Source organism: Amblyomma maculatum, chromosome 1, assembly GCF_055883805.1.
Source record: "Amblyomma maculatum isolate TAMU_Amacu chromosome 1, ASM5588380v1, whole genome shotgun sequence".
In the NCBI taxonomy this organism is placed as follows: domain Eukaryota; kingdom Metazoa; phylum Arthropoda; class Arachnida; order Ixodida; family Ixodidae; genus Amblyomma; species Amblyomma maculatum.
In genome coordinates this window covers 17,905,007-17,922,591 of record NC_139344.1, presented here as the reverse complement: position 1 = coordinate 17,922,591, position 17,585 = coordinate 17,905,007, and the positions used below count along the sequence as shown (strand labels likewise).

At 45.6% G+C, this 17,585-nt stretch overlaps 1 protein-coding gene across 3 annotated transcripts in view; it reads left to right on the top strand.

Annotated features, from left to right (window-relative positions):
• SCaMC (Short Calcium-binding Mitochondrial Carrier) overlaps positions 1-17,585 on the top strand; it is an 80,340-nt gene that overhangs the window by 11,820 nt on the left and 50,935 nt on the right. For all 3 annotated transcript variants that reach the window (XM_084587817.1, XM_084587816.1, XM_084587818.1), the window contains exon 5: positions 16,762-16,920. In XM_084587817.1, the coding sequence (XP_084443943.1) occupies positions 16,762-16,920 (159 nt within the window). The remainder of the gene's footprint in view (positions 1-16,761; positions 16,921-17,585) is intronic.

The window sequence follows — 17,585 nt, the reverse complement described above, 5'->3', positions numbered from 1 at the left end:
TGCTGTGAAAACAAGCCAGTATCTCAACATCAAGCCCCTTTGTCAATGACAAGCATGTCAGGCCTATATGAGACAAATGCATACATGTACCAGTGTGGACAAAAGTAAATGGAGCACGCTCCAATACAGAAGGCGTCATCATAATTTGAACAAAAAATTGTGCTCCATTTTCTATGTCTGCACCTGTACTTTAAACTTTATGGGGTGGTGGTGTGCTTCATTTTTTCATATGCCTGCTTTATTTCATATGCCTGCTTAAGATGATGCATGTTTTGCGTCCATATGCTGACACCTTTAACTCTTTCACTGTCGGCTGTTTCTGACCGGGACGCACCCCCAGTGTCGGCTTGGTTTCAGAGAACGAGCATATCAGGGAACGAGCATAAAGATTTATGAAGTCGAAAGAGAAAAAGATGGAAAGAGGCTAAAACACTCGTGTGCTGCTGCTGCTAACGGCAAGCTGTCCTCGAGCGAGGGCGTGTGGAGAGAGCGAATGCAGCAATCGAGTCATGTTTCAGTCGGAGAGAGGCAACCGCGTGCGGCCCTGAACTTGCCACGCCGTAGCGGAAGTGCGACAAAGAATAAAAATAAAAACCTCCAAACCTGCCGCAGATGGCAGAACAAACTTTGAACCCATAACCGCACGCGCGCGCCGAAGGATCGCTCGCTCGAGAGAGTAGTGTCACGGAGCGACCACGCCCCCTCCCACGAGCAAAGAACGGGCGGGCGCGGTCGCACCATACTCTTCCATATATGTGTCATATCGGCGCGGAGCGAGCATATCAGCTTGTAGAAAGATTCAACAGATGGCGGAGCAAGTCCAAGCGCGGTAGCTTTATGGTGAGGCGCGAAGATTTGAACGCAAGATAGAATACGTACGGGTACGTTATTGACACTGCGGGGAGGAAACGCGAATATGTACCGGTACGTTCGTGACAGTGAAAGGGTTAAAACTGGCACAGTATTGCCATGAAGGAAAGAGTGCAGAGGTGGAATTGTTAACAAAGGGCTTTTAGGCATACCATATTTTCTGGTTTATAAGATGCACCCCTCATATTTACAGGCTTTCAACAAAAAATTGGTATATAAGACGCACCTAAATTTATTCAGGTTAGGGCAGTAGGACTTGACAATATATGCTTGCTCGACCATCACGGGCTATGTGCCTGAAAGAAAATTTAAGTGGATGCGAATGATAGAAAATTAAGAGTCAGCACTTATGTGTGAAAAAACTCTCGATCAGTGAGAGCAGAAACAGTTTAATACATATTACACAAAGCCTTGAAAGGCTTGATCTTCATACGCGGTCGCCGACTTCTCGAGACAGTGCTCAGGCATCCTCTTGCCTTGTCAGATAGAAGGGAGGATGCACCAGGTGCAGTCCTTTGCGCTCATAATTACTGTGCTGATTGTCACCACATGTGGGCGCTCTGACGAACGCGGCAAAGCACATGCAGGAAGGAGAAAACGCATGCAGTCGCCACCAAACAATGTTGTTAATTGTAACTGGAAAAGAGAGGGCTTGATTTGGTTTGTATTGGCAGCGTGGAATGGGTCTGGAGCATGGACATCGCCACCTGTTGGCATTTTGCCAGTGAGACAGCTGCACATTTCTAGAACACTATAACGATGTAAATATTGTAATCACAGGCGTCGCTACAATTGCCGTTTCATGGTAAATTTTGCCGATGAACGTTGCGCAAAACGAAAAAAACAAAAACCCACATAAGACGCACTGTTGTATAAGACACACTACTGAACATTTTGTAAAAATCTGTGTCTTATACACCGGAAATGGACATGGGCAGGGCATGTAGTGCAAAGAGAGGATAACCGATGGTCGCTGAGGGTAACAAACTGGATTCCACGGGAAGGAAAGCGTAGCAGGGGGCGGCAGAAAGTTAGGTGGGCGGATGAGATTAAGAAGTTCGCAGGGGTCAAGTGGATGCAGCTAGCACAGAACCGGGTTAAGTGGAGAAATATGGGAGAGGCCTTCGCCCTGCAGTGGGTATAATCAGGCTGATGATGATGATGATGATGCACCGGAAAATACGGTATATTTGTTGCAGTGCCTGTTTTGGCACTTAAAGCCCGTTTCCCTCATCACTAGAGTTGGTTTATGGTCTCTCCACTTCCGTGAAAATATAATTTTATTGCAGCCCCCCTCCCCCCCCCCCTTTTTTTTTTGCCACACAGTGAGTTCGCTAAAGAAAAGGTTGACTGAACAACAGCCAGAAGCACATGGTGCAGCCTTCTGTATGTACTTGAAATGGAGCTGAGTACCTACAAGTGTGCGGAGTAATTTGCAGCACTGTGAGCTGGTGTGGCTATCACTTGGTGTGGCTATCACCTAGTGCAGTTAGTGGTGAGAGTATTGCATTGACTGGAAGGTAACATTTTGTTGTTTAGGCATTGCCAAAATTTCCTTACTGATCATCGGAGTGTTATTTCATCGAAGTTGGTTACAGAATGAAAAATCTGCTTTCTCTTATTACCCTGTATTTCTTGGATTCTGTGCTCAATTTTGACTGCAAAAAGCAAATTTTAGTCGGCCGCCTATACAATAATGCAACACTATGAGTATCCTTTTCTTTCTTTTTAACATGGGGCTACTGTAGCCATTTGTTACTTGGATATTGCTTTATGTGATGCTTTTTTTGTTTGGATTGCCTATAGAGGAAAAAAATGTCGAACAGAAATCACGAGTCCACAGAGGTCGTTTACTTAAAAAGAGAGGCTGAAATTTTTTTGCTGCGTTGTAACCTCTTACACGCTCATGAGTTTCATTGCGCCTCTCTTGCAGTGCATATTTAGACAAGAAATTTTCATCTCAAGATGGTGCGTTGTCTTCTTTGACTCTTGCATGATGCAATGAAGGCAGAGTTCTGTTTGAGGTGACCCATCCTCTGCTGAAGTGCCCTGGCGGCTGATTTCTGTAGGGGTTTTAGTAGTGAGCTGTGCATCAGATTCAGTAGTTTAGTGTTCTGAGTGGTTTCTGCTATCAGGCTTCCTGCTGTCACTTGTTCCCTTGCTTTCTCATACTCCATTTGGTGCATTTGATTACACATCCCGTCAAGGTAGTCTCCTTGCTTCCCTTGTTTCATCCCAGTATGTATGAGTGGGATTGTTAGCAGACAGTTAGGATCGCTGTTGGCTTGTTGGCTCTAATCTAGACTCTCTGTCGGTAGTCTCCACCTTTGAGCTGCAACAAATGCACTCAACCTTAACCTTGCTGGCTGTCTCTAGAAGCTTGTAAAGATATGGTGCTCATTGTCCTTTATTGAACATGCATTTATGTTTGCAGGGGTGTGGATTCTTTATAGAGCTAGGCTTGCATAATAGTTTGCCACAATTGCATGGCATGCTGCCTTTTTGGCATTTCAATGAAAGACAATTAGAGCTGCTGGACATGGTGGCCTGACTGGCTGCGCATGCTGCCACGAGGGCTTTTCAGAAAGTTGGGCCTTTAAAGAGCCGCGGTCATTTGGGAGAAAGGGATACATTTCTTATTTATCTAGCAGCTGTGACGAAGTATCGTTCATGAACCATTTGTAACAATGAGGCGCTCCGCAAGTATTTACATAGGCTGTTAATCTCAGTGGTTTTTCCTTGCTTTACTCGTTAATGCTGTCAGGGTCATCAATTTTTGTAAATCTAGCTAGGACCACTGAATAGGTTGTACCTGATTTGCTTATCAGGTGGCTGTGACTGTACATTGCCTTTTAGGTATGCTAACAGTTCTGGCACTATACTTTTAGAACTCCAGAATTTAGGTGCACCACATTAGTAAACTTGACATACGCTAAACATCTTTGATGTTATGAATGGTGGGCATTGCCAGAGTGCCTCTGAAATCAGTCTTCACGGCCCTTGCTTAATCATGGGTGGTGGGTGAGTGGGGCAGTGGTAAAAGAAACTCGCACTATAGACGATATTAGTTTCGATGCCTGGGCGCAGCCATTTTGTTTGATGGTGGCGCCTCATATGAACCAAACTGGGAAAGTCCGCTCCGGCTCCTCTTGACGCCATCTTGGGCTGTGCTGTGCATGTTGATGCTGCGATCCGGCAGTGTAAAAGTGCTAATTCGTGGTGTTTGTGAAAGCTATCCGAAACCTTGGTGCTATTTTGTGTTTTGTTTGAGCTCGCCAGCGAACCGTACATCATCCGTTTGGCATGGCGGCAGCTGTTAGAAACAGAATTAGCGGCCAGGGCGAGGGTGAAGGACTGCGCTTCGCTTCCGCAGGCCGAACTCATCAGAGTTAACTCTGAGGATGTATCTGTTGTATCTTTCATGATACATGTATTTTTCAATTATATTCTACAATCGCAATGGTAACTGCGCACGTAAACACACAGCGAATGAACCGTATACGGGCAGCTACCGAATGTGGAATACAGATACTACGAAAGGTGCTTTCCAGTCATCGGCACATTGACTTAATGTGAAGTGCGACCCATTTCCTGCCGTGTATTTCCTCTCAATAGTGCATATTTATATTCGATTTTGCGCTGCTTTCATTTCGCATTAAAGGCACGGGCAGCGTTCACCGCGGTTACGCCGCTAACTGATCGCGTACCGAGCTTGGCGAATGCATGCCTGTCTGTGCATGGTGTGCCGGCGACCGAGTGCGAAAATCATACTATCGAGCTGTCCTGCTTCAACAATTTATACTTTCAAGTTGAACCGTGGTTCAACTTGAAAGTATAAATTGTTGAAGCAGGACAGCTCGATCGTATGATTTTCACGATTCAAGAACAGCACATAAAAGAAATAGTGTCTAAAGTATCATCCGTCGACGTTTTTATATGCAGCCTTGGCGTACGTCGGGTGGCGCAGCAACATCGTATCCCCATCCCATCGTAGCAGCATCGTTTTTATGGCGTATTGTTGAGCAAAATGTCGAAAAATGTTCGCTCTCAGCTGCACCACGAACGAATATCAGCGCTTATGGGCTGGCGCGGCATACGACGGCACTCTCACCGAGCGCTATACTCCCTTGTCACCACTAGGCCTAAATTGTTTCGCATTGAAAGCATATACCCGACGGCGCTGTGTTATTTCTCAGCGCTAGAGTAAATTGTCTCTCGTGGAACTGCCTTACTGCTGATCCCATTGTATCAGTAACGAAAAGATGTAAATTTCGGTGACGCCTTAGCAGCGGAGCCAGCGTGCAGACGATGAGCCTCGCTATGATAGCCGCGCGCTGCACCAGCTGGCTGTGTTGAGAAATTTGTTCGTATTTCAATTATCAACAACACTGTATGAATCAGAGATCTGCAAGAAAGGATTTTTTTTTTTGCTGTTGGCTTATTGTTTAAGTGACGAACAGATTTTAGCATGCTCTTCTGGCGTTGGCGGAATAAATCCACCGTATCGTTGGCTCGGAGGGCTTGCGGGAGGCATGGCCTGCCCGGGATGGTTCAGCGTGCGTGTTTACTACAGCGGAGGAAGTAAAATGGGCATCATATCCGTGAGTATGTCATTGATACTAAGTCTGTCTGGCTTACACAAAGCGTTCATAGGTGAATTAAATCAGGATGGACTGGAAAGCGCTGAAGCAGAAACATATCACAGCCGCACTTGGACTGTCGTTGCATGCTTCCCGCATACGCTCTCGACAATCATCTTGCAATTTTGATTGTTTGTGCAGTCCACGAACACACATTGCTGTCCCAATGATATTACCACTAAAAGAGGCGCTAATAAAGGTATCCAAGTCTCTCAAATGACAATATACCGAGGTTCAAGGCCGCTCTGCTATGCATGAAGCGAGCGAATGCACAGCCCACTCGGTACTGGCAACAATGGGCCGGCGCAATGAATATGGTTATACCCCTGTCACACGGGCACAGTAAGGCCTTGAGAATTAAGGTTCTTTGCTCCAAAGGCGGTTGACGCGCAGCTACACGGCAAAGTCGTGGGCCCTTTGCGATAAAGGCCCGTAGCGGGAAAGGCGGTCGTTAGCGGCCTTCAGCTTCGTAAAGGAGCAGCCCGAACATGAACGCCACGGAGCGGACTAAAAAAACAAGAAAAAAAAAACAGAAAAAAAGTTGACACAAATATAATTTTAACATTACATTTAAGCTTAATTGACGCTGACCCACAGGAGCGATTTTCTCGCAGCAAACCTTGCGAACAGCAGCCCAGCAGCCGTTCGCCGCTGACCAAGCCGGCTATTCAGTAGCTTGGAGTCGTGCGCGCCGGTGATACGAAAAAACTTAGAAAAAGTGTGCTAAATTTTGTTGTTGCCGTAAATAATAAGTTGAATATCAAAACTGAGTCCTTCTTGAGGATCGCTGAGCCTTACCGGGTCTCTGGTATAGAAGCGACAACTTGCAAGCAAGTTTCTGCTCACAGCCGGCTGCCGCCGTTGCGGAGTGAGTGCTACGGCCCGCCTGCACGCCAGCTCCGTTGAAAAATGAAGCCGAAATTAATCATAATTTGCTTTTACTACTAGAGAATGGGACTGAGAGTTAGGCAGTTCTATGAGTAGATGATTTACTATAGCACGAAGGAATTTCATAGCGATGTTTCATGTGCCATCGATGCGAAACAAAACAGGCCTAGCGACGACTAGGGAGCAGCGCACGGCCAGAGCGCCGTTGTCCGCCGCGCTAGCGGCCTGCACCGCTTTGGTAAGGCCGCGTCATAAGGTGCTGTAAGTGCTGTAAGCGTTGCAATTTTGCCTACTCTGACGATGGAGCCGAAGCGGGACCTTTTTCGACGTTCCGCTCAACAACACTCGCTCAAGCTCTGCTGCAAAGCGACGCGCCTGCAGTACGCTGTTGTTGCGGCGTCAGGCGTACTCGAAGGCTGTAGGCAAGCGCTGTCGGGCGCCATTTTAGACGCTGCCTATTTTATGTGTTGCTCTTGAAATGTCGTTTAGTGTGAAAAGTACGTTGTTGAAGCGGACCAGCTCGTGGGTTTTCTCACTCGTCTGCATGTGGTACGGCACGGCGACGGTGCGTCAGCGTTGCACCGCACCGCATGAAGTTCGCAGAGAAAGTTCGCTCCATGGAGTGGCCTTTTAGGCGTTAACTTTGCATTTCAATTAACTTTAAAAATCTCCGAGTGTTGATAGAATAGTTCGAACGTTTCAGCAGCCGCATCGACATATGATGTCTCCTTGTGATTTCGCATTTGCTTTCACTATGCTACAGCCACCATACTTTCACGTCCTGGGTCTCGTCGCTCATGGTTGTAACACGCACGTTGATTACGTTGATGGAACACAACATATTAAAATTTATTCAAAATTCGCACAAGTAAAGTATGCTTCGCACGCGAAACCAGGCGGAACGACGAGTGCGTGTCTACCGTGGTCAGAATGGAAAGGAAAAAAGAAATTCTTGTCTCTAAACATCCGTTTCAAACCTTCATCAAACCTTCAGAGTCTTTTTATAATAATGAGTCGGTTACTTTTCCTAACATAAACAAGGCCAGTCTTGTTCACTTATCACTTAAGGTGAAAGATATCGTCTACTTAAATTTTGGTAGCTGCTACAAGCGCCATTTCAAGCGCAGCGGTTGACAGCCGTTGTGATTGCCGCTCGACAGATGACGCTCATGAAGAATATCTGATTATCATCATCATCATCATCGCCATCTATCTCCTTTGCATTTGCCGTGTAGCTGCGCTGCTTCTCCTTTTTAATTTTGCTCCTTTAATGCAATACAGCTCCTTTGCAGTAAAGACCTTGGAGAAGTGCCGTGTGACTGGGGTATTAAAGAGTATTTTCCTCCTCTCCTGCTTGCTCTCTGTAAAACGGTCTATATTCTTTGCAGAGCGGATTGTGCCTTCACCTGCTCTTAGTGACACCTTTGCACTTTTCTTGGAGACGGGGTTACCTTTTTTTGTAGTGTACTTTTTATATATCATATCTGAAGCCCCTCTTCAGTGGAAATCTTAAGCTTTCACAATTTGAAAATAAAGGATTTGCAGAATACCGCGGAAGACATCAAAACGTGCTTCAGAATGCTCCTCACGTTATACAGTCGAACCCGGATATATGGAACTCTAAGGGGATCGCGAAATAGTTCGATATATCGATGATTAGATATACAAAAATCGGCTTGTGACGGCACTTACGATGCCAAAAAACGATACCGCATGTGTCGATTGAGCATAATCAATCCACTCGCATAATGAACCTACCCTCCACTTTTTCACCCGAGAATTTGAAAAAAAAAATAAAAATGCGTTAAGACCAGCTCGCTCACATGCAAGCGATTGAGCGATCTCAGCGACGAGCGGCAGCGACAGAGCGAAAAATTTCAAACTTGTTGGAACTGCGTCCCCCTTGCCGCTCAAGCCACCGCGACAGCTCAATAAAAGGTTGCTGTGTGGCTGCGGCAAAAATCGCTTGCATGTACATCCACAGCTCATTTCTTGGCAGCGGGCCAAGATGCTGCGCAGCGATAACATCAGGGCGCGTTTATCTTTTTATAGCTCCTCCGGTGGCGGGGAGCGACTTGGCAAAGTGTCTGTGATGGCTTGATTGCACAAGCCTGGTTCGATTTATCACGCAGCGCCCGCGCTTGGGGCAGGAGTCATGATCGCAGCAGCAGACCGCGTGCTTCCGTTGATTAATACATGCAAAGATAAACGAATCCCGGAAAAAAAAAAAAAAAGAAAGAAAGCCTGCCGCTTCTTAACGTCCGCAGCCGCCATATCTTACGCTACGTCGCGCCTACAGCACAACGATAAGAAAGGATGACTTTCGCAAAAAAGAAAAACAGAGAGAGCTGCCGCTTAACGTCCGCAGGCGCCGTAGCCACGTCAGCCGCCGCGCGCAGAGGGTTCGCAACACACGCTGGAGAAAGCGTCCGACGTCTGTCTGAAAACGGGCTTAGCTGGCTTGGCGCATGTGTAGCGCGTGCTGAAGGAGAGAGATAGCTCGGCAAAAGAATGGGCACACCCACGCACATGGCTTGCAAACGTCATGTGTTGGCGCACGGGAAACAATAACTGCAGATGCGCGCGCCTTTGGGGAATGGGCGCGGCGCTGTCCAGAACTGTACCCTCTCATTCCTTCCGCGCGTGGCTTGAAAACGTCACGCGGCAAACGGCCAAGCGTGATGCGATCGTCTTTGGGGAAGGCACACTTTCCAGTGCGTGGTGCGGAGTTCGATATATCGAACGACCGGTGAAATTGAGTTCGATATATGACGCGGATTTCCTATACTTTTACATGGGATTTTCATATTCCGTGAGTTCGATATAACCAAAATTCGATATATCCGGGTTCGATATAACCGGGTTCGACTGTATATTCAGAGCCACAGTATGAATATATTGGTGTGGGCAAGATTTTTTTTTTTTTCCCCAAGTTTTCAGAGTAGCTAAAGCACATAAATTCAGATTTTTTTTTTTGTTTACTGGCAGAAACTTAAGGGTCTTAATCATGCCTATTGAGGACAGTATTTAGCTCTAACATGATATCATCAGGATTTTCTTGCAGTGCACAAAGCACTGCACAGACAAGACTAGAAAACACGCTTGTCCTTGCTCTTTTTTTTTTTTTTTTGCATTTTATTTTCCCATGGACTGTGCTGTTCTTTCAAGAATCAAGAAAACCCCAAGAGGACTACAAATTTATTTTCTAGCAATCAAGTCGGGGATCTTTGCCTGCGCGTGCTTTGTGAGCAATGAACGCGCCGATTTCTTGTAGGTCTGAAGTTCTATATATACCACTGTAGGCTCAACAGTAAGCTGAGCTCGAGAGAAGCATGCACTCAAAGGCACGGGGAAATATCCGCAGAAACACAATGGCGAACGAACCACACGAAGCACAGCACAAAAAAGCACCGAACAGCAACAGCACCCTTTGGAATGCGACACAAGACGTTTTTTCACTGCTGTCACCATCGGTGAATTCAACTGAACACTACAACTCTTGTTTTGCGCCGCGCAGTTCGAAAAAAAGGCGCGACCAAGGGACCCCGCGCTGTTACCATGGGCTCGCAATCAATAAATTTTGGGAGTCCTCTCTACAAAATAGACCAAAAATGACCCCTTTCCGCCTTTATTATTTGAAAAATGGTTTGTTAAATCAGAACAGATCACGGAATTAATTTTGTTATTTCGAGATAGTCAAAGCATTGGATCCTATGGGTGTCTGAGGGGGAATTACAATATCTTTGTTAAATTGGAACTTTCGTTAAATTGGGTTTCGTTAAATCGAGTTTTGATTGTACCTGTAAGTATCAACTGTGATTTGTATTGAGTTTGTCTTGCAGCTGTGCTGCGAATATTGCCTTAACCTACTGAAACCAGATGTCTTTAACCGTAAAATTTCAAGAAAGCGGCCCCACCCGGGCAAGCACCCGCCCAAATTTACTGCTAATTTCACATTTTCTCCAGGATTTTTTTGTTGTTGTTGTTTTTGTTGGAAACATACAGCCCCTCTCCCACCCTCCATACCTAATTCCACCCTGCTTTCATCACTTCGTTAGCAAACGTTTCCGGGATGAGTATGCACGGATAAGTATTTGTTTTCAATCAGTTAGGCAATCACTTTAAGTATCTATATATATCTGAGGAGAAATGCATGCTTCCACCTACAGCTACCTACACTACCTACAGTTGCTCAGAAGTTAAAGACGCAACTGTTACCGTTTTGGAAACAACTCGTGTTTTGCGAGTTTTCGTCATGCGTTACTCTCTGTTGTTTCGAATGTGTAGGCCTGTGTGCTAAGCTAAAGCTCAGCAATGTAATAAGTGGACTTAATTGCTGCATGGGTCCTTTACGTGTACTAAGTTCACTATTGCTTCAGAGCTCTCTTAGGGCACCCATATTAGACACTAAAAATGTGTGAAGCAATAGAAAACCGCTTGAGTGAACAAAGTTCTTGTAATGCGAAGGTGAGCCTCTGCACGGGAGTTGCTTGTGGAGTAGGGAAACTGACAGGTGCAGAATTGGGTGAATCAAAACACGTAGCAATGGTGCGGCTGTGATGGCGGATGCTGCTTTGTGGGAGGCTCGAGTGCATTACAGAATATGAGGTGTGGTTTCGTTGGATTGTGGAACGTGCTTCTGCAGTGTTGCCTTCTAAGTATGTTGGTGCATCTGCTTCTTCTGTATTTTAGAAGGCTGTCTGCATTTCCTTTATGTGGAGGCCTTTGATTATGGTTTGCCGGAACAATTTTGGATAGTATCACAATTGTAATAAAATTTCGTTTAAAATTGTCCCAAATTTTTAAACTCTCCCTTCATGTTATATTATGCAAATGAGGTAAAATAGTAATGTTTAAATGGTATTGTCATTCTCGAGTCTGATGTTCATGACAACACTAGCATCAGAAAGCAACATGACTGTTTATCTGCAATTCTGCAAACAGTGAATGAGTACACAATCTTTGGCAAAATCGCAGGAATTTGGAGCCCTAAATATTGGCAATGTACATTTTTTTGTGCCTGAAGTGTGCACCAATACTGGCATGTTGAACACACAAAGCTTTTTACAGTGACAGCTACAGTTCTAGGCTCCAGCTGGTGGGGTGCATTAGAATTTTTAAGGCAGGAACATTGCTGCCTGCATTAGCCTCTTTCAAGGACCTGCTCTTAAAAAAAGGTTGCCGGCAGTCAGTGGGCTTCGAACGCAGGCTAAAGCAAACAGCATCAAAGTGTGCTGCTGGGCAAGTTGGTGACTGAGCATATTTGAAGAAAATAGCGCAGGAGACGAGACAAGGAAGTAGACAGCACGAGCACCACTAACAACTGAATATATTCCGGAGCATGAGCGTATGAATACACTGAGCGACAGATGCTCAGGAAGGAAAAGAATGGCCACAACGACAACACAAAAAAGGGCCATGCTCATTACTAACAGTTAAGGTAGGCAAGCTCGTGGCGCAACAACAAAACAGAAGGTATGTTTGAGCATGAAGCTCCTTTGCGGGCGATGACAAGAGCTTCAAATATTTTTCTGGTATGCTTGTCAGGGTAGCATTTTAGAATGACGCACTGTTCAAAATGCGGAATGCAGTTCTCGCAAGACTTACAGTGCAGCACCAAGTTACTTTTGGGCACAGTGTCGGCAAGGGACGAGGCATGTTCTCTTAGGTGATCATTGATGAATCGCCCTGTCTGACCTACATACGAGGCCCTACACACCATCTTATGCTCTTCAGTCTTCATCTTCTGGCAAAGGTCCACTGAAGGCCTTAATTAGGCCTCCTTCGTCCTAATAAAAGCCTTAACATGGAAAGGTGTGGCAAAGCAGAAGTAAACAAAGCAAAACTTAGCGAAAAGGGTTCTAAATTTTGTTTCTGCATGCGTATCCGAGCTTAGCGAAGCTCAGTCATATTGTTTTTTAGTGCTGATGACACATGGTTGTTGGAAGAACTTGTAATCTGTATGAGTACTTGTCTTAAGGGGGGACATGGGTCTTTGCGGCCGAAAATCGGATTTTCGATCTCCTCGTTTTCGCGACCCTGAGATCTTTCCGCAGCTTTCTCCGAAGTTTGGTTGAAAAATACTGCCTAATTCACACGCTACAGCGTTCCAAACAAGAGAATCTGCGCACGTGGCCCTTTAAATTGAGGTCATATTGTGCCAAATTTCGATTGCCTGCAGTTCGAGAAATACGCGATCTGCGGGCATAATCTTGGTCTTGTTCGAAAGAGCGCGATTCAGGCCATTCCTATATTTCAATTGGCAACCATGAGCGAGCCCACCAAAGCGGAAAATAAAGGAAAGAAATCGCGTGAAACGCGCGCTGCTATTGGTCTCCCACCGCACGTGAGCAAAATGGCGAGCTTTGGTTGGTTGGCAGCGTCAACTGCTCGCGGTCTGGCGCCATTTTGAGAAAGTCTCTCGGTTAAGCCTAGTCGGCCTAGCGCCGTTCTCTCTTCGTGACCACAGTGCGAAATGCGCGATATTTAGATTCACGCTTCGTTATTAGCCTAACAAAGTAGCGAAAGGATATAAACGCGCCGGGGACGCTGCATCGCCGCATCTGGTTATCTGCAATCAATGACGAAGCGGCGACGCTCTGAGTCCGCGATGGCCTGATAACGGCATAGCATGGAGGAAGGAATAGGGACCTTGCGCTGGAGTTTTGAGTAGGGTGGCGCCGCCTTGTGGCGGCCAAGAAAAGCTTAACTGGGTAGTATAACGGCAGTTCTGCCTATGCTGCAACTTATATCTCGCAGGCTTTCTACGTCGATTTGTGCTTCTTTTTGCCCCTTCGTGAGCGTGAAAGGAGTCGTCACGTATCATGGACATCGTTGTGAACCAGCAATGGCCTAACATTAAAAGAAAGAAAAAAGAAGCGCTGCGGCTGCCTTCCGGCGAAATGTTCAAAGCATGCGGCATTGATATTGCTGCGTACCATCCGTCCCGAAACATCGTCACCGCTGCTCTTTTTTCACTTGTATCGTAGGGTGCCACGGACAAGTTTACAATTTCCTTGTTCAACTCTACTGCTTTCTTTCAAGCCACACAGAACGGGGCAACGATGCGATTGGTACGGGCGGTCATGTGCGTGCATGCACTGGTTAGAGAAACGCCGTTCGCTCTAAGTTGCCGCTCCGCCGGCTCAGAGCTGAAATTATATAGAGTACAGCTATATGTTTATCTGTGATCGAGAGCGAAACCGTCCGTTATGCTGCTGTTTTCGGCAGCTGTGTAAGTAAGAACTGCACGTGCGTACGTCAAGCAACGAAAGGTGAGGACGATAAACTAGAGTTTACTTAAAAGATTTGCTATCTCGATGAAAGCAGCCATTCACTTTCAAGAGAAAACAGTAATAGACGTCATTTGAGGCATATTTATAATTACTAAGCAGCCGACATTAGCATTTTGGTCATGCACTGCGCATTCTTGATCTGATAGAGTACTTAATTCTAATATGCAAAGTCCCCACTGCCACCTACAGGCAAAAGCTCTTGCTCGAGAGCTGCAAGCACATAAATCAAAGGCTATTAGCAGTTGAGCAGTGAAACGAAGTCAGCGTGCCTTCTGATATCTGCACCTAATGACGAACACAAGCGCCTGCCGCGGTGTAATTCGAACGTTTCTGCAGTTCCAGCTTCAGCTTTGTGTGTGACTTTTCAGTACGTGGATTGTATTTCCAAACATTACGAGTGTGACTTGTCAGCTAAATGGTGCGTAAAAAGCAAAAACCAGCTTAGGATCAGCTTACAAAATCACATGCATGCATTGAACGCAAACCCCAAACGTCTATGCACGGCCGGCTCAAGGTGCCCATGGAAAGGACATTTTGTGTACTCAGAGGGCTTGTTTACGCTGCCTATATCCATCTTGCGGCTTCGTGTATGCACTTGCTTCAGCTCAGCGGCGTGTAAAGCTTTCGTAGAGTTAGTAGAGCTCCACGAATCCGCGCGACTCTCGCCTGGCTATATCGACTGGCCGCTCTTCGCCTCCAATTGCTGCATGCCTGACGTTGCATTATTTATTACCTTTTTTTTTTTTACGTCATGACAGCCCTAGATGAATTTTCAGCGCCTTAATTTCGTTGTAATTCATACATAATAGAAATTAAAGCGGTGGATCCATACTTACTCCATGCATTCGAATGCAGACGCCGTGATTTGTACTACCCAGCAGATGCCTAGGGGGCGCTTTTTAGCACCGTTTTCGCGGCACCCCCTGGGCAGCGCAAGGTTTCTATAGCCGGTCATGCTCAGCGTAATAGCAAGGAGCGGCATGACTTTGTCGAGGCAATTCTTGCCGCATACGGGCACCTTAATCGTGATGGTGCAGATAAGCAAGTGATGCCTAAGCAGCATTCAATGCCGGGATAGATCGCCCTCTGGCCGCAGTGGTAGTCGCGGGACGCTGGCGGAATCCCAAACCCTGTCATAATAAACTTGCTACGTGGTGCAAGACGCTCAATGGGCGCTTATCACTTTGCAGGCCAACTGCGTTTACAGCATGAACGTGAGAATGCGATTGCGCGCCAGAACTTAGCACCAACTTTTGCGAAGTTCACAATGCAAACGCACTCGTCTAGATGGCGGCCTCCGGACCATGCATTCCGTTCACCGGCAATTTTATTTGTTCAAGGGCAATTATATTGGTGGTAAATGATGCGCTGGCATTGGAAACCAGTCAGAACCTACTTTAATAAGTTGCTGTTAGCTTTAAGCATATTCATACATATGCTTATTGCAACACTTGGTGACTCTAGATCATTCAGAAAAATCTTCTCCGCAAGGTCTTACGTTTAATCACCAAGGCTCCTCCAAACAAAAGCGCATCAAGGAAAATGACTGTGATCATGTTCCCGGAGGGTTTTAATACAAAGTGTGTCAGATCTCATGCCCAAGTTTGCAGTAAATAAGTTCAGGCTATGTTTTGAAACTTCTTTCTTCGTTTTCTCAAAAGTGTTTTTCGTAGCATGACATGCGCTGTTGCCCAAGGTATCTTTTGATGTAATGGTTCGATTTCAATCATTCTTGGTGTATATGAAAGCTTATACATCTTCTCTGAAACTATAGCAAGAAACTACTAGTTTTCTTTGGCAAAATTGAATTAATTTAGCACTTTCATAGAAAAAAAACTGACAAATTTATGCACAGCCTATGACAGGCTTTGAACTGCTGCTGCTAAAATTATGCTGATGATGTAGTTGCACTCTGGGGTTACAGTAGAACAAGTAGACATAAAATTTTTGCCAGTCATTAATGTATGAATTATTAAAACTTGGGCAGAATGCTGATCAATTAAAAACTTGAAATCTTAAAATCGATCAGAGAGAGGCAAAAATCGATTGCATATTTGTTTTTAGGATGCCAAAATACACTAGCAACAAAAGTTTCATCTCTCTAAGTTAAATATTAACAAAATTTGTCAAAGACCAGGGTCTCCCTTAAAGGCCCACTGTCCACCCTTCGGTCAAAAATATTTTCTTCCGCGGTGAAAGTGAGACTTCGCCTCCAGAACGAAAGGCCACAAAATGTTTTTGAAAAGAGTAGCTAATAATGCAGTTACAGCCACCCCAATCACCCGATTCTGTCGTGTTTCTCTCCTTTCGTTCCCTCGCAAAGGTTTTTCACTCTCCTGCCCGAGGTCGTCTAGCCTCTGCAAGACAAATTCCCCTTCCTCCTCTGCGTTTGGCGGGAGGTGGGGCGTTGCACTCCGCCTGCGCGGGAAAAAAAACGGGCGAGGGAGTGCGCGCCTCTGGATTCAGTCGGGCCGTGGCGAGGGAAAAGCGTGCAGCGAGCGGTAGACACCCATCCTTCACCCTCAAACAGCGAGACAGACCAATGGATGTCGTTCGCGGAAAGTACGTCATTATTGTGGCTCGACTGGCCAGCGCAGGAAACGGGGAAGCTGGCTTCCCCAAGGAGAGCATGAGAGAGCTTTGATTTGTATTTTTGTTGCTTTGCGGCGCGCGTGTCACTGTAGCATCTTACACAGACTATCTCTGGTACCTGATCGAAACACTGAGCTCCTTGGCTTAAAGGGTCCTTCCCTGGACAGTGGCCCTTTATGTTCTGATAGATAAAAAAAGAAGTGTCAGATAAAAAAAAAATGACTTGATTTAATACCCTATAATTTGAGGTTATCTGTAGGGTATGGAAACTGTTTAGTACCTATGTTGTACAGCATTGAGAACTGACCTGGCATTTTCTACTGTTTAACCGGAGATAAGAGTTTTTATCAGTCTTTGGAATTTGTCTTTGGGTTTAGTCGGCAGCTGTAAGTGCTAAATATTCCGTAGTCGCTTTTATAAGATGGTGGTTCATGGAGAATCATTGTAGCTACGTTTTATTTTTTTCTGTTCTGCAGTTTGTGGACCTTGGTGAGGACTCACTGGTGCCAGACGATTTCACGGAAGAAGAGATCCACACAGGCATGTGGTGGCGACATTTGGTAGCTGGGGGAGTTGCTGGAGCAGTTTCCCGAACGTGTACTGCCCCTCTCGACCGCCTGAAGGTCTTTCTGCAGGTATATACCTTAGCATCCCTTCTTGGCAGTTGGTCTTTTAAGCAGTGACCCTTTAAATTTGCTGCAAATTCTAGTGGACCTGCCCTATTTTCCGCCATTTTCCCATAACAGGCAGTTTCGGCTACAGAGCTGATACAGGCTGTTGTGTGCCCAAGAAACTCCCAGTTCATTGAAGTTGTGTAACGTTTAGTTCTTTTTGGAAGTCATTTGCAGCTTGTTAGCTAGACAGTAAAGCTATTGCAGTCAGTGTACAGGAGCTGACCGATTTTTTGAACTCCAGTGGTTCAAATTGATTAACACCATATTTCAAGCTTTACTCACGAGAAACCGTCATGCAGCACTTGTATTGTGTTCTTGCTCCGTCCTCTGTTAGCGCTCTTTCCACCTTGATCTAATAGGAATGTGTACATATTGACAACCAATATTTCAGACTCTTTGGAGTTGAAAAGTTAGATTTTTTGAACTGAAATGATGGAAACAAGCTACTATGGTTATCATTTTTTTTTATATATATATAGAGTTCATATTTTGAACCTGGCTAGGCACGAATGGGCTTCACTGTCCTAACCAATACCCTTTGCCACCATGAAAGTCACCATCTTGAATTTAAGCGGAGGCAGTTGGATGGATAGATGTGACTACTTGTTCCTTGTTGTTGCCACTCG